General features: G+C 39.6%; 1 protein-coding gene across 1 annotated transcript in view; it reads right to left on the bottom strand.

Annotated features, from left to right (window-relative positions):
* LOC149285323 (ubiquitin carboxyl-terminal hydrolase 25-like) overlaps positions 1-21,858 on the bottom strand; it is a gene marked incomplete at its 3' end in the record, with an annotated part of 90,398 nt that overhangs the window by 48,343 nt on the left and 20,197 nt on the right. The window contains exon 2 of the mRNA XM_089495539.1: positions 4,457-4,598. Coding sequence (XP_089351665.1) covers positions 4,457-4,598 — 142 coding nt within the window. The remainder of the gene's footprint in view (positions 1-4,456; positions 4,599-21,858) is intronic.

The raw sequence follows: 21,858 nt of genomic DNA, 5'->3' as shown, positions 1-21,858 counted from the left end.
AGCCAGACTCTTCTTTGCAACATCAGTGTCTGACCTCACATATGCTGTTTTGGCTTAAATGGGCACAACTTCCTACAGAAATTCTCTGGAAACCCTTGTGGAAACCCTTACCAGAAGAGTAGACGCTATTATAGCTGCAAAATGGGGGCAACTCCATATTAATGCTCATGGTTTTGGAATGGGATGTCCAACGAGCTCATATAGGTGTGATGGTCAGGCGTCAACACACTTCTGGTTATATATTGTTGGTTTGTATTATCTCTGAGCTTTTGCAGTCAACAGGCTTTGGTACATGCTTCACTTTTTTGTTCTGGCATATCTTCCATTTGTCCTAGCTTATAACAGTTTCAAACTTAGTCTGGAACTGGTAAAAACCTAGTTTATTTACCAAACCTGAAGTTTTGCTTATGTTAATGTCAAGTTTCACCAAAACAACCCAATAGTTATGGAGAGTTCATTGTAAACATAAGGGTACCATAGAACTGAGCAATCCATTGTGGTGTACTTTCTGGCAGTGAAAAGGTTAAATCACTTGCCTATTAATTTTCTTTTCCCACTTTCCTGACCTTTCTGCTGTCTGTCCTCCACTCTAGCTGTTGTACATTACATTTATTTATATAGCGCCAACAGATTCCATAGCGCTTTTACAATAGTGGAGGGTGGAAATAACCCAATAATAGTAAAATAAAGAATATACGGTACTAACAGTTTTATCGAAAGCACATCAAGACATATCAATACAGAAGGAGATGAGGGCCCTTTTCTTCTAAGATGTCAAACTATAAAATTAACTCCTTTCCAGTCTCAAAGGAGTAGAGAGTTAGCCAAAAGTTAGTTTTCTTTTTTTTATGGGATTTTGGGGCAATAACAAACGCCAAGATAGTTATACCCTTAGTCTTTCACTGAAGGACAGCCAGATACCTTTTTGTGAAACCCAAGACATTTATGATTCACTCTTTCTATAATTTTAATTGATTTTCTGTAGGAAACATACTATAAATGTGATATATAATGTTGCTTGTTCCGTGACCTTGTCTAGTCGTTTCCAGTTTTCTATATAACCTGACTTTTGGCACAGCGTAGCAGCCGCTACAATGCCATATGCCATATATTGGGCAGAATGGATTTCTGTAATGCTTTCAAAACTTTTCCACTGACCTTGTCAGGAAAGATGTATGTTTAAAATTACAGTCACCTACATTGCCCACAAAGTGTCATCATTAAACACTTCCAGCAGCTTTTGATCTTTATGGATTAGATTAGTTGTGTTGCATTTAGTGTTTAAAAGTCTACTTTATGCGACTTGGCAAGCGAGACTTCAAATCATTACCCGAATTCGGGACGTTTAACTGCCGGTGCACATTAGTCAGGGGAGGCTTAACCCTTTAGTTATAAGACGTGGGCATAAAGGGTACACAAATTGAGCTATAGATCAATTCTTCAAAAATAACTTAAAATACATTAGTTTCTGCTAAAATGTGTAGATCCATGTCGGCAGCACCTTATAAGAGACACGAAGGGGACATGAATAACAATCTAGCCATATGGGATTATAAATGCCCTTCTTGTGAGTTTGCATTCTAAAACTAATTATAAAGGTAACTAAGGCAAAAATAGGGGTAAAAAAGCCAAGGGCAGTTATCTGACACAGTAACTGATAGGTAGATGGTAGAATTTGAGTGCAAGCTTCGTAACAAACGAGCAGTCAATAAATGTATCCTCACCCATTTAACTATACATTATATGGTTTGAGCTGAGCTTTGTTATAAGAATAAGCTCACTAGGCCTTGCCTTTTACAATTCATAGTGAAATCACAGAGTTTCAATATTTAACTATCCCGAAAACTTCCCTTTTTAGTTAAAAAATCCCTTTTAAAAATGTGATGGCCTTAGCAAAGTTAGTTAATAAACATTACCACTGGGGGGCGCCAATGTGTAATAATTCAGTTTAGAAACAGAATTTGATGGCAGATGAGCACCATTGGGCCCGTCTGGTCTGCCCATTTTTCCAGCTATTTTTCCAACTTAAACTTAAACGTTATGGTTGTTCCACCTCGGACCCTGTAATTTATTTTGCTAAAGAAAAATCTAAATGCTTGAAATATTACTTGGCAAACTAAAAGTTTTTAGTGCATCACTTGATGAATCTAATAGCTTTTTTAGTTACCTTATTCATCAGGACTCTCCTTCATTGTACGTTTGAAGTCCTTTTTGCCCTTTTATTTTATTGCCCTTCTATATAGTCTGCCTTGCCACGCCTTTCATTTTTCCTCCTTACTCCCTATCCCCCTCCAGCCAGTATTCAGGTGATTTCTTTTATTAATTTGACATAATTAAGATTATCTTTAATGGGGTAAGGCTGAAACAAGCTGGCTTTCTAAACCAATGGTTTTTCCATTGCAATGTTAAAGCCTCGGCCCGACAACCGGGAAGCCGCTGGTACCAGGTAAAATCTGCACACGCATTCCAGAATGTGGCAAAGAGGCCTACTGGGCTCCATACAGCTGTAGCCGTTCTAGACCACCTATCACAGCTCTGAAATGTATACATTTATCCACATTTGCTACGTGTATATTTTTTTATGGAACACCCGTTCCATAATATCAAGGACTTTCCCATTGTAGCCACCATACTGGATTCTTGCATAAGCATACCAATGAATTCTCTAGATGAGCGGCCGTTTGGACTCTTCCTTTGATTGACAGCCACAAAAATTCAGTTGCGGTGACCTCATCAGGGTGGCATCCACCTGGTTTATCCTTAAATCTTAAGATATATAAATTCTCAATTGTATTCCAAACACAATTCCAATGGTGATATACAACTGAAGAAAGAGCACCAATTGTGATGCTCAGATATAAATAAATGCAAAGAACATGAAGGAATCAGCTCCAGACTATGTAATCCTGGGAATCCGGCCAAATTGCTGGATAAGGAGTTCCCATATATGTGCATAAACATTCCATACCGGATGACTATGACTAAGCGCCGGTGTCCGTTGTTACTAATGGTGCTATGGATCCAATCCATTTGTTTATTGATTTTATTGGTGGCGTTACGGGTGGCGCACAGACATATATACCGGCCACAGTAACTTAACATAGAACATTATTAGGCATTTCTACCTCTGTTATAACATTCCATGCCATGTTTTCACTACACTCCACACATTCATTGTAACCACATTGCCTCTCTTGATTGACTCATTCATCAGACTCCATTTTTTAATTTACTTAATAGTATGTTCTCCCCAAGCAATCCGTCCATGCCCCCCGGCCATCACTGTAATTTTTCCAATCCCAATCATTTATTTAATTTAGCTCTCACCTCAGCCATCAGTTTCATGTTATCCCAGCCCATCAGCATCATGCCATTTCCTTCTATTCATTTTGTCCTTGCATTTGCCCCTGCTTTAAATTTCCAAGGAGAATGGTCTATGTTTTTTTTTTCTTTAAAAAAAGGCGGTTTGGCACATAAGCTGGAAGTATTAAGCTGCACCCCCTCTTTTTAGCACTTAACTCCCATTGGAATTCTGTAAACCAGGTTCTTTTCTGTCGTTATTTGGGTGCCTAAATATGGCAGCAGCAACAGAGATTTTTGTTGTTTGACCAAAATACACTGTTTATTCCTTATCAATATTTAATGATTCTGTTTGTAGGTTTTGTATTAAACCCTGAAGATGTTGTTACCAGTAATATATGTCACGGCAGGTATAGGTGCCAGGATAAGGATCCGCAGTGCAGTGTTGTTATAGCCGGCTACACAGCATGGGAATAACAGGATCGTAATCAAGGCAGGCCAAGGTCAGGTATACTGGAGCAGGACTCAAGGCATCAGGTAACAGGGATAGGGCAAGAACAAAGGTCAATGTCTAGCAAATGTCTGGTACACAGTTCAAGACCCAAAGGCACCAGTACAAAAGGATAAGAAAAACTAAGTGTCAAGGCAAGGCAAAACAACTGGTGCAGGAATCAGAACAAGGCTATATCACAGCATTACACCCAGAGACTATAGATAGCTCTTATTTAACGGGAAAGAACTATACACCCATCAGTTACAGTTAGGTGTGTGTTCCCCTTTAAAGTATGCAACAGGTGTTGCCCCTTTAACTGCTAATAATTAGTACACGCATGTAGTTCCATTGAGGATTCTTGCTGTGTGCCAGCAGCACGAAGGTTAAAGTAAGAACAAGCTGCTGCACGGCAGGGATAATGAGAGCTTGCCTCCGGGGTACCTGCCATTAGTACTCCGACATGCGGGACATGACAATATATGCCTACACTACATTACTTATACATAACCGGGTAGATTATGTTATATACCCCTAGGTTTTAGGGAAACATTTTTCTTTTTCATTTGAATTTGAGTCCTAATATGATGTAAAGAGAGGCGCAAGAGGTTAACCCTAACATGTCTAAGTAGAACTAATCAAAATAAATATATGGCCGTCTCTTACCCTGGTGGTGGGTATCGGATGTCCTGCTGAACATCTTTTCCCTCAGGTCCCCCTTTGGCAGCATCTCGGGCACCATCAGTGGCAGGCAGGTATTCTTCTTGTTTGTATCTGCTGGGGGCTTCGCTCCAATTATGTCTGAAGACTAATTAGAAAAAGTTATGTTTTTTGCACGTAGGTATAATGGTATCTTCTTAAATAAGGAGAACAGTTAGTATTATACTATTATTATTAGTATTATAATTTAGCTAAACTTTCAGAGGTTCGCATGTAATGGTAGAAAGTATTTATTTCCTTAGAAGACAGTAAACAGCCATCCTGCAGGAGTCATAGAATTTAATAAAATGCAGAAAATAAACATGCATAGGGATAAGAAAAGTGATACTCTGACCATGCAATGAGGGCAAGGACCAAGTAAAATATGTGGATTTACAGCAGGCACAAATCTCCCCATATTAGTAAATAATTGGGTTTATTCTAAAATTACGATTCAATGTAAAGAAAATCATTTATTTCAGTACTCAGGCTTTTTGGAATATGAACGAACACCACTTTCACTACATGCATTTTTCCCGTTCTATCAAATGTAATATTTCATATGCAAGTCAGAATTTTCGCCTTAGCTTGCACTTTTCACTAAACGACATCTATTATTTATATTTTCAATATTTTTGCACAGTAATTTATGTACCCACGCTGCATGATGCTAGCTGGACAGAGCAGACAACAGCCTATAAAAAAAAAACCATGGCATCCCATTAGTCAGAAGTCTTTGAATGCCGCTGCATCCAGTTTTACAGTGATTGTTTACTTTGCTATTGTATGCCGTTTTCCCATATATATATATATATATATATATATATATATATACTGTATTTTGTGACACCTTAAAGCCCCAGGTAGATGTAAAAGCCTGGCGTAGCTGGGCCTGGCAGGGTGGTTGGCCTGGCCCAGCAAAGCATATCCAGAGAGGGCTCCAGTGGGAACTAGGCTTTATTGTTATGATTTCACTTGGGGGGGGGGTGTCTGTGAGCACCTGTAAATGAAAAATGCACAGTTTGCTGAAATCTAGTGTTCCCGAGTCTTATTGTCCTTGTGGGTCATGCTTAAGATCCCTAAATGTGACTTTATTGACCCACAACAATGGTGTTTTGTAACAATATATACTATAAACTATATACTATATATTTATAATCTATATATATATATATATATATATATATATATATATATATATATATATATAAAACATGTCTTGTTCATGCAGCTCCCTTGCCTAGAAGCAGAAAAAATGGGCAAGCGTAAGGACCTGAGCAACTTTGACAAGGGCCAAATTGTGATGGCGAGAAGACTGGGTCAGAGCATCTCCAAGCTCTTGTGGGGTGTTCCCATTTTGCAGTGGTCAGTACCTATCAAAAGTGGTCGAAGGGAGGAAAAGCGGTGAACCGGCGACAGGGTCATGGGCAGCCAAGGCTCATTGATGCACGTGGGGGGCGAAGGCTGGCCCGTGCGGTCAAATCCAACAGACGAGCTACTGTAGCTCAAATTACTGAACAAGGTAATGCTGGTTCTGATAGAAAGGTGTCAGAACACACAGTGCATCGCAGTATGGGGCTGCGTAGCCACAGACCAGTCAGGGAGCCCATGCCGACCCCTGTCCACTGCCGAAAGCGCCTGCAATGGGCACGTGAGCATAAGAACTGGACCACGGAGCAATGGAAGAAGGTGGCCTGGTCTGATGAATGACGGGTTTTTTTATATCAGGTGGATGACCAGGTGTGTTGCTTACCTGGAGAACACATGGCACCAGGATGCATCCATGGAGGCCGCACCTCGCAACTTACAGGAGTTAAAGGATCTGCTGCTAACATCTTGGTGCCGGATACCACAGCGCACCTTCAGAGGTCTAGTGGAGTCCATGCCTCAAGGGGTCAGGGCTGTTTTGGGGGCAAAAGGGGACCTACACAATATTAGGCAGGTGGTCATAATTTTATGGCTGATAAGTGTATATTTCACAGTCTCAAAAAAGCTATAAAATTATTTTGTTACACGTCCATACATGTTGGCTGCCTTATAATCTTAACACTGTCTAGACCACATCTTGCAGGGTGCTGTTTATACTGTATGTCTTGATAGTCACAGATGACTGGTAATTTATAGCTTTAGTAATATGGATCAGCAGGTCTTGATGATATGTTGCTCATCTGATCTATAATTTCTTTCCTGGGTGAAAGCAACTTTTGTGGATCACCAAGCGTTGAGCTGAATATGCCAAAGTCAGCTCTGAATTTAAAAAGGTATTTCATTTTATAGTTTTTACTAGCGTTGTAGTGCAATTATAATATTATAGCTGTATGTGAAATTATCATAATATAATAAATATTTATTTTTTTAAACTTGCTGTTTTCCCACAATACTTTTTTGAAAAATGCTTGGAGCCCAAGACTATTTGGACCTGTCCCTAACCTTAATCTCCGTGTTACTTGATTCTGATTTATGGAGTCCTGGATTATCTATCGGCTTTTGGTATTTTGGGCCTTAAATTGATATTCCAGGTTGACAATTATCTTATTCCAATGCTGATGCTGGATTGTGATTTGCTTTCGCTGCCTTCTGATCTTCCACTTTGACCTTGGCCTGTTCTGGACTCTGCTTCTGTAATACCCTCGGATTAGTTGCCAGGGGATTGTCTCCAGTATTGTTGTCTTCATCTTGCTCTTGAGCTCCGCTAACCCAATTAACCGCTTACAAATAGTAACTCTGACTCACCAATACATGGGTGCTGCATTTCTATTGGTTACGCAGGGATACCGCCTGAGACAAATCTGCGTGTGCGTGTGTGTGTGCGTGTGTACAAACGGCAGATTGCTGTACTGACTGCACTCATTCTTCGCTCACTTCCAAAATTAAAAACCATTAAAAACCAACCACTCTATCTATTTCACTTTCATTTCAGAATGACAAATGGTGCAATGCTCTGTTGTTATTTCAACATATATACGGTATACGGTATATAACCCAGGGTAATATTGGTTCTGTATCAGATTAACAATCTGAAATGCTTAATTTAGCACGGGGGCATGTGACAGAACATGCCTATTTAATTTCTGACATCTCTTATACCAATTTCAAACGGTCCAGTTTGATGAATGCTTTTGTAATAAAAAACTTGTTAAAAAATATATATATGTCTGATGTAGTAGATGGAGTCAGAAGATATTGCTGTGAGATTTATTAAAACTAGAACCCCCACCCGGCGTTTAGCTACACTTATAGGCAGGTCTAAAATATTACTGCACCAGTTCTGGCATCTGCCCCCCTCCCCGAGTTATCCCAGCTTGATAAATGGCATCTAACTACCACCCGCCTGCAGAGAAACTGTGTTCCCCCTACAGCAAATGCCTCCATCCTCAATTATTAATGGAGGCTCAGGGGACTCTGAAATAGACTTAGAGATTCTGTTAGTAGCTTAAAGCGACACCTCGCCTCCATCGCTTTGAAAATGAATCTCTTCGTGTCAGGGTCACGGCAGAGACCTTTTCACTTCCTTTTTAATCCTCACAAATTGAGCTAATATTCATCTTCGAAACTTTTTCGAGTAATTTACAACAGTAAATGGATTACAGCTTCCCAGGCTGAGGGAAAGTGGCGTCTGGTAAAGTGGTACCAAGAGACAATTATAAAAATCGGGAATAATGCTTGCGATACAATTGATGTTGTTTAAAGGGACGTGTATTGTTTTAAATTGGTATTTTGTGATTTTTTTTTTAACAAATATAGTGTTAGTGTAACAATTAAAAATTAATTGACTTAATGAGAAGTACCGTATTTGCTCGATTATAAGACGAGGTTTTTTCCAGCTCTGAAAAATCCCCCTCGTCTTATAATCAGACCTCAACTAGGTCTGACTATGAGACTAAGATCCAGATCCAGAGGTGTGTTTAGCGGCGGAGGTTGTCTGCGTCCATCGCGCAGACCTTCCCTGGCTGTCAGAGATCACGGGGAACTCTGATCTCTGACAGCCGGGGAAGGTCTGCGCGATGGATGCAGACAACCCCCGCTGTTAACTGCACCTCCTCCCGGCTGCAGCGGAAGTTGTGTACGTGAATCGCGTAGAACTCTACATGCTGCCCGCACTACGCACCGGAGACTCAGAAGCTCCGGTAAGTTTGGAGGAGGGAGGGAGTGTTAAATGGGCATAAGGCATTTCTGGAGACAGAGTGCTCTATGTGAACAATTGTTTGTTAAAAGCTATGATTGAGAAAAATATTTTGTTTTTATTCCCTTTTTTTCAACCTGCCCCCCTCCCAGTTATGCACATCTGCCCCCAGACTTGCCACTCTGCCTCCAGAAATGCCTTTTAACCCTCTATACGCCACTCTGCCTCCTGAAATGCCTTATACCTCCCTATATGCCACTCTGCCCCATAATATGCCTTTTAACCCCCTAAATACCAGAGTGGCATATAGGGGTATAAGGCAATTCTGGAGGCAGAGTGGCACATAGGGGGTCAAAAGGCATATCATGCGGCACAGTGGCATTTAGAGGGTTAAAAGGCATATCATGGGGCACAGTGGCATATAGGGGGTATAAGGCATTTCTGGGGCAGAGTGGCAAGCCTGGGGGCAGATGTGCATAACTGGGAGGGGGGCAGGTTGAAAAAAAAGGAATTAAAAACAAAATATTTTTCTCAATCATAGCTTTTATTAACAAACAATTGTTCACATAGTTTACATGAATTAACATTTACTGGTAAAACTTTTTTCCTATAGGGTCGTCTGATATTGAGGCTTTTTCTTTTTTCATAAATTAATATTAAGATTTTGGGGGGTCGTCTTATAATCAGGGTCGTCTTATAATCGAGCAAATACGGTAGTAATCGTGCAGGTCCTGAAAACAGGAATTCAAGATGGCTGCTCCCATGGTATACGCATAACGGTGGTTTGTGTTACGTATATATTGGTTATCTTAATCAATAAACAAGATTAATTGGGTCTCTGTATTTTATAGAACTGGAAAAATGTAAGATTTTGGGAAGATTAAGGAACTAAAACCGAAGCAGTATTCAACCCTTAAGAACATTGGGAGATATGCCCATGGACCCATCATTGTCTCGCATTACTCCCTACTCCCAAACTTCGCTGGTCTTTGCTTTATGACACCGTTTATGAAGTCCTTGTTAAATCCTTTCGCTGTACATCTTAATCGGTCAGGTGTTAGGACTCTCCTATATTTATATTATAACAAGGCTGTAAGATTTTGGTATGTTTGTCGAGATAACCGGTATAAGACATAAAAATATAAATGTGGCATCAAAACCTTTGGATTTCCTGAAAGCTATATAGATATATTCTAAGTTCTTTTTTTCAAGTTTCAGAGGAACTAATTTATAGTAAATTATATTAATGCTCATAATGCTACTTAGTTTTAACAAAAACTACTAATATTATTATATTTTGTTAGTGACCCTGCATTAAAGTATAACATTAAAATAAATCATCTGTGTAGGAATAGATCCTAATATTGAAGTCTGGTCTACTGCTGACATTGGACAAGTCGCTGTATTGCGCCGGTTTAGATCACGTCCGACCAACCACTATGTAATCAAATATTTTAATTAGCGCTACGTATAGTCCATTTAAATGCATTTCTAACCCAGAGTCAGTGCTGCACATTTTAAATCCCACTATATCAGTGAGTGAAATATAGTATAACTATAATCTAATCATGAGTATAATAAAATAGCCTCGTAAATTATTATGTCTTCTAATTTATGGCACAGTTTCACTTATAAGAACACTCCTTTTTCCAGTGTGCGGATGGGATAAACCTATTTAATGAATAATTTTAATGCTCACAAAGGTTATGCCAAGTTAGCTGTGTTTTTCTGACATAATGTGATTTGCGGTTTCACTCGGTGAAATGTATTTAGTAACGCAGTAGATTACTTATTGTAATAAACGCTTAGTATCTAAGCAGGTATATTTTACCACATATTACGTATTTTAAGATAAACTTTTAAACCCTATTTCTAGTAGGCTTGAACTATTTCTACACAATTTTTTTTCTACTATTTTGTTATCAAAAATGTATATTTTTAGGTTCAAGGTTGGGATTGCAGTGTTAGCAAAGCCCCGATTTATAGAGTAAGGCATAGAGAATGTATATAAGATGCGCCTATTAATGTCATCAAGAGATGTTAACCAAAGATTATTTTAAGAACTATGTTTTTAGTACGCCTATTAAATTTGTATGTTCCAATAGAAACCCAAAACACATATTCTTGCGCTTTTGAAACGTGTTTATGCTTTCTAATGTCGAAAGTAAATGACACCCTCTGACGTATCTTTTATAAGCTTTAGCCGTTCACTGTCAACTTACGAAACATGTTCTGTATTATTATATACATTAAAAGAAACACGTTGTTGCCACAAAAAGACAAGCCACATTCTTCTTGTTTTTTTCCTGTCATGTCCCACCTGTTTGTTGTTACACCTGATCCGTTATATGTACCTTAATGAATATTAAAGCCGAGTGTCACTTTTAAATTAACATTTTTTCCAGCGTAAGTCCCCGTCTATGCATCTGCACCCAGCTCCTTGGCTTACAGGAGATACGCTCAGCTACTTGTCAGTGTTATTAACGGTGTGCTCGTTGCAGGAATGAGATTTCCAAGGGCTCTAACGAGACTTCCCTTCCCATGTAAATGCGCAGAATGAAGCTCACAGGGGCCAGAATGGGCCGGAGTGGAGAAATTGGGAGGGTATTTAAGGACGCCTTGTCATTTGTGCCACCCTCCCTCCCTTTTTGTTATACAGGGTACTGGTGGTGTGTGTTTTGTCACAGACATGCAGCGGAAACTTGCCAGGTATCTTGGGGGTTAATATTGTGGTGAGAACATTTGGGGATACACCTGACGGGTAAGCTTGGAACCTCGGGGCTGGGTTCTGGCATCCAGGTATGTCCTTCCCTCAGTTGCTATGGTACCTGATAACGTGACAAGCTTAGGTGGTGTTTGTTACTTGTTTATATCATTTATGGTAATTATTTGTTATTTATTGGTATTCCGTTTTGGTAGACATTGTGACAGCGCCAGGCTAGCTGGCTCATGTGTCATATGAAGTTTAGCCGGGTCACGGAGCACTTTTGTGTCCGGTTCTGTATACTGTGACCCGGTAATATATTATATTGTGTTTATTGTGTAACCGGCCCAGAGACTGATGTGGATTCAGCCCCAGCCTTCACAGAGACGATCCTATAATCTGGCTGGGGCTCTTAATCAGCCAACACAGCCCTGTCTGCCCAGACGGCACCCGCACTACAGGGGGGATAACACAGGTGGGGGAACCCATTGTATTCTGTAATCCCCTTACCTGATACATCCCCTGTATACTGATGGGATTTGTGATGGGATGTGGCTGATGGGATTGGGGGTTGGGTTCGGTGCACATTGCATTGAGATTGTATATAAGTTCTGTGTGTTTGTAAATAAAAGAGTTCTTCTTGGTTTGCTACGAATGGTGGTCTGGATGATCCGTGGAAAGCTGAGTGCTATCCGTATGAGGGACTGACTGGTGATTCCTCAGCCCTCAAACAGGGGTACCCAGCCTTGGGTACGGTGACCCTGTAACAGACATTCTCCCTGTTAACGCACCTAGGTTTAATTTAAGGTTGCCTGGCAATGACTAATGATAAATAAATTGGCTGTGGCCTTTTTAAACCCAGTTCTGGTTGTTGTGTCTTTATTGTTTTGTTTAAACAATACAGTGTGCCGGCAGGGGGACAGTGTGTGCTGCAGGGTAACATACCCTCCCAACATTGTTCCAAAACGGTACATTTGTGTTGGGACGTGTGGCAAGAGATGGAGAGAAGCAGAGCTACCTCTTACCAGGAGGCTGGTATGGGCTGGTCCATAAAGTCACAAAGAGTCGGAAGCGACTGAATGAATAAACAGCAAAACATGAATATCAAAGTGAATGAACCAAGTGCAAAACCACACCACCGAATAAAACTAATTGTTATAAGAACGTGTTGCTTTAAGGTTTGTTTTTATGATTGCTCTTTTATCCCAACTATGCAATAAAATCAAATATATTTGTGTTCTAAATTACTACTGGTGATCAATAGTACTTAGGCCTATAAAAAGAAATCCATTGTTCCACTTACTAAATATTAAAAGGTCTTGAAGAAAACATATTAATTCTGGCTTTGTGTAAATAAAACATTTGGTCTTTAATAATGTACGTGTTCCCTTAATCATCACACGAGCCCTTTAAACCCGGTAGGGTCCTAGAGCAGTGAACGGTTAAATTAATGATTTCCTCGTATACGTTTTTAATAACTGAAGTTGGTCTTTTAATATCGAACACAGATAAGCTCAGAGAACCTACATTATCTCTTCATTATTTGGTTTAAATAATTCAGGATCATTCATTCACATAAATGCACCTTGTATTGCTGCAGGAAACCTCAACTTGTGTACATAACCCACTGGAGAAACATAAGAACGAGCAGCAATTTGTCATTTCGACTGTTTTCGGAGGCATTACTGGAACACTTTCATTTAAAATCCTTTTTTTTTTCTCATTGATCCCGAGTTCACAACGGAAAATTGAGCTTTAACGAACTAATACATTAGGAACTCCCTCCGTACGGAGCGAGATTCCCTGCAGCTCATAAGTAACAATATCATTTACACATTAAAGGATTAGATCTTGCATATTGTATAATGTTGTTTTAGGGTGAAAGCTCTGCTAGCGGTGCATGGTGCATAAATGACTCAAACTCACATTACAGAGTATAACCCAAATATATGAATGATCGCCAATATTTTCTTTGCTCTTTGATACAGTATTTGCATGAGAAACCTAGAACTTGAAGGCAGATAACAACCATTCAGCCCATCTATTCTGCCCATTTTACCTGATGTAAACCTTAAATCCTTGTCCCATGCACATTTAAATCCCCTCAATGGATTAGCATCTACAACATCTACTGGGAGACTGTTCCACTTATCTACCGCCCTTTCAGTAAAGTAAGACTTTCTTACGTCTAGTTACACGTTATGCGTATTACGAAAGTATGGCAGATCATAGATTTGGTTGATTTTTTTTCAAGCTCCCATTTTTTTGCGGTCATTTTCCAAAAAAAAAAAAACATATTAAAGATTCCGGACAATAATTCTCACAATTCTATTTATTAAATGCAGCTACTTTCAAACAGGAAAGTGATAACAAGTGTAGAGGTAATTATATTATTGTTGTGATTGAAATAGCTGAATAAAGATTGGTTTCACAATAAAATATAACAAATATAACAAATTAAAAAACACTATTATTGTTCTAGTAAAAAATAATGAAATAAAAGTAAGAAATATCTGGAAAGCAAAATAATAAGATTAAAATTAGCCTATTAAAAATGTCTCTTTTTAGACTGTGTAAGCCTTGTCTCATTTAAATAGAAATGAGGTAAGTATAGAATGTATCGATATACATTATATTGTTTTGTGGCCAATGAATGAGGATGTGGAGCAGCAGATTATGTAGTCGTATTGGCCAGTGGCATTTGTCCGGTGTACCAGTTGGCCAGTCCAGGCCTGGACTGCACTTATTGTACCAGCTAGATATTCCCCGCCACACACTACGTGAGCAGAAAAGGGCAGTGTGCGGTGATGCTTTTCCAGCTGTTGTCACACTGACCTCATCGGGTAGCCGTCCATGTAAAAAAGGCCAGAGCCACCTGCCCATCACCAGGCCGGCCCTGGTGCAGTCATATAAGCATAGTATGCATTCGTCTTCGGGCGAACATGAAAACGAACACGAAGAGTGTGTTTTCGTGTTCGTTCCGAAGACACGCCAAAGAGAAGACAGTGGCGGTAAAACGTAGGCAAAGACGAAGACACACACCATGAAGATCTTCGTGATCGTCTTCGTCTACCACTCCCCCCCCCTTCTAACTTACCTTGTCATCGCGGCAGTTCACGGAAGTGGAAATCCGCAGGTTCGCCGTCACGGGTTACAGGGCAGTGCGAATGAGCCTATTGGTCGCATACAGGGACCTGCAGGTGACCAAGACCCTGCAGGTGCAGAAGACCCTGCAGGTGACCAATAGGCTTACTCGCACAGCCTTTGTAACCCCTGACAGCGAACCTATGGATTTCCCGTTAACCCCTTCGATGCTGCGTTAGATAACGGGAGCGGAAATCCATAGGTTCAACCAATGGCAGACGAGCCCCCTGCTGACGACCAATAGAGTTGCTTATACGGACATTTAAACTCCTGGCGCCAGAGCTGCTGCGTTAACCCCGTATTAACCCCTTAACCGGAAAAAACGAAGAAAAAGCGAACACGAAGAATGTCCACGAATATTCGCCCGAAGAGAAGACAGGAACAGGCGAATATTCGCGGAATACGAAGATTTTTTTTTTCCCGAAGACGAGCACGAAGAGCCCCCTGATGCCCAAGTCTAGTATGCATACAGGTATGATGATCTTGGTACAATAGGTATGAATAGATAGGAGATGGTAGCTGCCCCACAAAGTTTACAATCACAGCGAGTGTCAAATGAGGAACTTAAACCTTTGTAACACTTGGTGACCTGGTACTTTTTCTTAGAGCAAATCCCCCCTGCCAGGTGAAACAAGATAGGGATTACATAATAAGCTGCTGACTATACGTTATTACATACATGTGTGCGTCATAGCTCTCACGTGCGTTCATTTGTTAAATACATAATGAATGCAAAGTGCGGGCTCATTTCCTTCAACCAAATATTGGGTGTACAATAAATATTAATATACATCTATCAAATACAGCGTTTACATCATATTCTAATGTGGGGAGGTTGTGAGATAAAATGATATCCGCAGCCCTGCTACCGGGAGGTCTCGTTGTTAATGAAAGCAGAATGGCTTCGGAAGCAAATTAGTCAAAAAACATATTGGCAAATGCATAGAAGCTGCGAACATTTAATCTTGCTGATAGGGTTTCAGTAAAGGTGTCATCCCTAAATCAAAGACTATCATGCTACCTTATTGCTTCTGCTGAGAACCAAAGATGTAGAATAATGCTGGCTTGCATTTTAGATGATAAATGTCTCTTGCTCCCTTTGACATGTTATTTATCTAAGTCCTTGGTCCTTAAAAATCTCACTGAATATGGCAGATACTGAAATTCATTGAAATCTTTCACTTATCGAGCTCCGTAAACTTGTGCAACACATCGGAGATTATGTTTAAATATTTCGGTGCACAGTGGTAGAAGGGGTGCAATCACCATAGCATCTAATGAAACGTGTTGGATACTTAGTTAATGTCTAATAACTTTTTAGACTTCTAGAAGTTTGCCCAGGGCCCCTCTGAATGCCATATTTTTTCAACTGTAACAATATAGGTCTAAACCTAATACCCTCTCAACGGTCCTGGTTTTCGCAGGACAGTCCCGTTGTCCCAGGACTCTTGGGTAAGTTAGGGAGATCCTGTGATTTCCCTTGGCTGACCCAGGGAGCTGTAAAATCAATGGCCACATCTTCTAACACAATTTGGACACCTGGCACGTTGGGAATATTTAAACCAACCTGTGTGTAGCTAAAGTTACATTGTTAGCAACTTTAGATTGGTGTCCATTAGGGGTTTCTAACCTATAATGTCGTGCAGGTGGGTTCTGATACACATTAGCATTGTCGAAAAATAGCTTAGTTGGGGTAAGGTTGCCTTCTTTTCGATCAAAAGTAAGAAGGATAGATAGAAGGGCTGAACTTCATGGACTTAGGTCTTTTTTCAACCTTAATGACAACGTTAGAGGTCAGACATCGCACAGTATTATCTAGAGGTTAGTTATACAGATAACTGGGTAATCTAGCTAACAATACCGAACTTAGAAATTGTTCCTGGGTTGCACTAGTGAACAGATAAACTCAATAGGATGCTCGGCAAAACTCATTTGCTATAAATCCCAACAGGGTCCAGCTGAACCAGCTTGAACGTTATATAGACTTATATCATTGTCTTCCCTCTAGATGCTGTTGGCCGAGAATTATGAGAGTTGGAGTCCACAGATATGGAGGGCATGTTGCTCCGCTCAGCCTGGAGCAGACTAGGAGAGGATGTCGGAAATTGCTGCAGTATAACTATTTTGGGAGATACTTACTAAAATGCAGTGCCGTTTTATCAAAGTGTACCATTTATGCTAATGGATCTTTTGTTCAGGAAAGATGAATGCACTTTAAGAGCAAAGAGCAGAAGTATCTCAGCCTTTCTAAACATGATACGGCTGTTAGCAGCAGCGCCCATTTAGACGTAAACAGCTGAAAGCCTTCAAATGGAGAAAGCAAATTTCATTTTACTCTGAAAATTGCCAGTTACAGTTTGTCAAAAGCTTGAAATTTAATAAATCTCCAGTCTTTTGTTCATCCCCCGAGATGTTAAATGCCACGGAATGTATAAGTGTTATCGTTCTGTAAGGATATTCCACCGATTCCTGCCGCAATTTTATGCACAGGTCACCTAGCTTAATTGCTAATTGGAGTCAGCGGTAGCTAATTAGTCTCAACCTTCCTGTAACTGGGCAGATAGGGAGAGGAGCAGTTATTATTTTTTTTCCCCATGTATTTAATCTGCAGTTCGGCACTTTCTGGAGAATGCGTTTCCATTATGGGCTCCAGCTGCTTATCATCTCATACTTACAGCAAAAAAAAAAGGATTCATTGAATCCGCTGCAGTAAGTGCATAGCGGCAACAATAATCATAACAGAATATGCAACCTGTTTCTTTTTATGGCAGATATGCAAAGGTTCCTTTATGAATTTCCAGGCGTCCTTTTGTTTTGCTTAAGGTGTAATGGGCTTTTCAGATCTAAAGTGCATCTGGGGGTCTTCGATGATGGAATTTCCTGAAGTTCCTGATGTGATTTTTCCTTGCTTTAAAGTAATAGATTTTTTTTTTTTAAAAACCAACAAAAATTACTGAAAAATAAATTTTAGAATTAAGAACGAACTTGGAAACCACACCTTCCCAGCTGTGGGTCTGAATCCATGGTGTAAGAATGGGGGGGGGCAAATAATCTGCAAAACTGTAATTGCCCCAGTAAAAAAGTTAGGTGACGCGTTTTTTTGTGAAATACGACTGTCACGTCGAAAAAAAGAAGATCTGTAAACAAAAAACACACAAAATAATACAATTCAAAGGTGCAAAGGTATAAACATTTGTGGATTTTCCATTTTTGTTATCTTTAAATGCCAATTAACCAACAAATTGATAGTTGTAGTATCATATCTGCAACAGAAATATGTATATATTGTTTGTAAACATATAATTATATCACAAGCACAATTTTAGGTATTCGTGAGGTTGCGGTACCTAAATCACGCTCTTTGGTTATAGTAAATACCTTTTATGCAATTTAAACCAAAGAAAACCAAGATAGTTTTGAAATGTTATTTATCATTCTTTATACCCTGCATTAAGAGCGCTCCAAGAAAATAAATAAATAAAAGAATGCAGTTTTGTATTCCATTGTATAGCGCTGCGGAATATGATGGCACTATATAAATAAAATAATAATAGCCTATTCCTTACCATAAACTAAAAATGCTTTTAACTTTCCAAATTATACTCCAATTGCCATTGTAATATTTTATCGTCCCAGATGTACATTAGAAAGCAAACGTAACTCAAATCAAGTCCCAATCAGTCTTGATTAGATGGAAAACTGAAATACTGGATCCCATCTCTCTGCCTTTTTCTTGAAAGCATACTACTTAGGTTAATGGATATTTACTGTGGTCCTCACTTATAAGCTTGGGGTGGAAAGGAACACATTTTTGGGGTATTCCTCAGTCTTTGCATTAATACGGGTCCTTATCAATATGTGATTAAGGAGTGCACAACACTAATGCATTGAGAGCTCTTGAAGCTCCTGAGTTTAGAGCGGAGGTACCGATACCCTCAAGTAAGCCTACTTTATAATGGTGGGGTGATCAGATGTCCCTGTTTTCTGGAGATCGTCCTCCGATGGAGACTTTTGCTCCTAGTTATTACTTATCACTTCAAATGCCCCCTAAACCCACCTTAAGCCTTAAGAAATGTGCCCTTGTATTTTGCTTTACATGTTGTGAATATTAAAATCATGCTTTTTAAATTAAAAAAAATTTGAGAAAAATGTTCCCACTCCTCCCCATAGTGACCGGGGCCGCGCTTCTAATGAATGACCGCGGCCGGCGGGCCCCTACTTTGCCTATAGGTGGCGCCGGCCCTGCATATGAGACACAACTATACCTGACAGTCTATAAAAAAAAAACTATCCATGGTCTTGAAAAATTTACAACCAAGGAATATTCAAATACTGAGACCAGTGAGATCATTACAATGTAGAGGCCTAAACTACCTTCTAATCATAAACGTTTTTAGTCTTTAAAATTAAACCTAACCAATGTACAATAAAACATTCAATACCGTGACACTTTCTGAAATAAGTCTCTTATTGTTTCAAAAACAGAAAAAGACTTTCTGCTCTTAATGTTCCGCCTGACGTGAAATTAAGGATTGCATCAAAGAGTTTAGAGCTCCGGTAGATTCTCTATTTCAGGAAAGACAAGCTGCTGACAGAGGGTGGCTATAAAAGATCTCCAAAAATCTCTGCGGGGAGATGGGATCATTCTCCCCCCTAACTCTGGTGTCAAACCGACAGTTTTTAGCACTGTCAGCGGCACGGCTTTTATTTACAGCAGGTGAACTCTATCTGCATCTCTCAGCCTGTGGAACCGCAATCCGCTTTACAGTTGGTGACATTCGGAATGACTTCTCTGGAGAGTCCTGACAATCTGTCAAGGAGCTGCAGTCTACGCTATGTGCGCTCCGTCCGTGTTCCCGAGATATTTATTAGCTCGGATGACAATGTACGAAGCAAAACCGTTCAGCTTATGTAAATGTTTTGGTTACGGGGGAAGAGACACGCGGAAAAAAGTGACAAACGTGGTCACCATGACAACAAATAACTCTCATTTTCTGTCATTAATGTTATTTTACCCAGGTGTCATATTGCTTTTAGCTGTAGCCATGGTTTTATTTGACCCTGAATCTTTTGTCATTCCCACCGATAGGCGAAGGGTAAATATTCAATCAACCCGTAAGAAACTCACGGCCGTGTCTGGCGAAAGTGGTTTAAGAGGATCTGACAATCTCCCGAATTTTACTTTTTGCAGTTTAGTTCTGGTAAATAAGCCTTTATATGTGTTTTTTTTAGCCCCCTAACAAATAGTTTTTCCTGCCCTATAACAAGACCCTCATTTTGCCATTTATTACCATGTATTCTTTAAACCATAATTCCCCTTTTCCATGTTTGATGTACCCACACAGTTTATACATCTTTGTTTTTCCCTTGCGTAGTACCCTATATTATATTTTTACTTCTGGGTTTTTGTGGTTTTCAGGGTAGAGAAACATATAATGTTCTGATTCTAATGGTAGGAATACAATTTATAGTTTTTCATCATTTTTGTATTTTTCTGCTTTTTTATTTTTTTTGTACTGTTCATAGTACAATATGGGTAGAGAGCCCATCGGATTTTTTCATGGTGAGGGGTGTCTACATTTTATTTTCTTTTAAATTATTTATTTTACTATTTTTAGTGTTTTCTCTTGACTCCTACTGGGTGATTCATGATGATATACCCTACTTAAACAAAAGATTTAGAAGAATAATTATGTATTTATCCCCACGGTGTAATTGACAGCAATTGTCAACTACAGTCAAGTGGGTTTTTAACTATAGATCTGACACCATCTATAATTCTGAATGGTTATATATATATATATATATATATATATATATATATATATAATGTCCCTGGGGCCCAATGAGGTGATCAGCTGGGTCACATAATGCGGTGACGCATAATTTTTGTGGATGTCAGTGTTAATGTATGGTTTTAGAACGTGTGCGTTAGTGTGTGAGTGGGTCTGTGTGTCTCATTTGCTGATATTGTCTCTGAAAGTAAAATATGGGAGAATAGAGAACATAATAAATCCCTGGAACAATGGATCCTTTTACTTCAAAATGCTGTACCAACAAAGGGCAGCTCATCATGTGGAAAAGACATTTAAACATTTTTTTTATGTAAAGGAAGAAATGCAGCATGTATGATATTCTGAAGGAACCGTATTCTAAAGGTATAAATGTTAGCTTTAAAAAAACTGATTAAAGCAAAAATAAAATCTTCGGTATGTGGTGAAAATGGTCCAATTCACGCCTGCTGAGAGAAAAGCTCAATATATCTCCATGCTCTAAAGATGCAAAAGACAGAAAAACATAAGAACCTAAGATGTGTTAGGTCAATCCAGGACCTGGATAACAGCGCAGTACCCAGATGAACGAGAATTGCTCATTTCTTCTATGGCGGAATGTTTGCGTCTTTTTGCCACAAGAATCTATCGTCACTTAAAAACCTGCTCACACCTTTCAACATTGTATTTTTTGATAACTGGAATAACCAACCTTCAGATACACTTTGGTTGCAGCCACACATAAGTCATGTCACTTTAGTTGCCTTGTTTGTACACCTTTTCACCGGCATGACTGTCACATTTCAGAAAATGTATATATTGTTGCAATTGCATATCTGAGCATTCTGTGTAATTGTATGTCATGTTCTCTCGATATCAACACCTTTATCATTAATTAGGAAATGTGGTTGAAGGATCGAATGTTGACTCTATAAATGGAGAGTGTGGGTAAGAGTGTGTGACAGGATGGTGCGATGCAACCAGGGATAGCTGGAAAGAGTGGATAACCATCATATGGTCAGTTAGGTGAACAGGATACTCAGCATGTGGTTTAATGGAACCCTGCTTACTTAGCTATTTTGCCACTTATTATCATACCTGGGAGCTTTCAGGCTCTAGCTACCCGGTCATGCTGATGTCGGTGGGTGGTCCTATGATGTGGGTGGGTGGTCACGCTGATGTCAATGGCAGTTTGCTGCCTTTAGTAGGTGGTCCCACTGAGGTTGCATGAAAACTGGTGTGGCTGGAGGGGAAGTGGGTAAAAAGTGTCGCAACGCTACTCCCATGACCCGGAGTTGCTCAGTGGAGACCGAAGAAGTGTCTCTTCATCCAGAGTCTCCAGACGAAACTCAGAGAGTTCTCAGGTATGATTATTATTACATCTGATTCTCTGTGATACGAGGCATATGCCCAAACCAACACTTTTTAGGGATGTCACAGGAAGCAAGAGACCCTGTTGGCTTATGCAGAGCAAAAGGATATGTGGTGGTTCAATCACTCAACTCACAGAACCCAAAGATAGGTATGGGACAGGTCTGTGCTGGCAGAACCCATTATATTATGTGAGTAAGTTTGGGGGATTGCTTTTTTTAATGTGGTGCATTTATATTAAAAAAAATATTTCTGC

This window comes from Sceloporus occidentalis, unplaced genomic scaffold (genome assembly GCF_023333645.1).
Source record: "Sceloporus occidentalis isolate IW3139 unplaced genomic scaffold, rSceOcc1.0.p SCAF_81, whole genome shotgun sequence".
Lineage (NCBI taxonomy): Eukaryota > Metazoa > Chordata > Lepidosauria > Squamata > Phrynosomatidae > Sceloporus > Sceloporus occidentalis.
The sequence above is the reverse complement of the archived record's forward strand: the minus strand, read 5'-3'. Positions and strand labels throughout refer to the sequence as shown.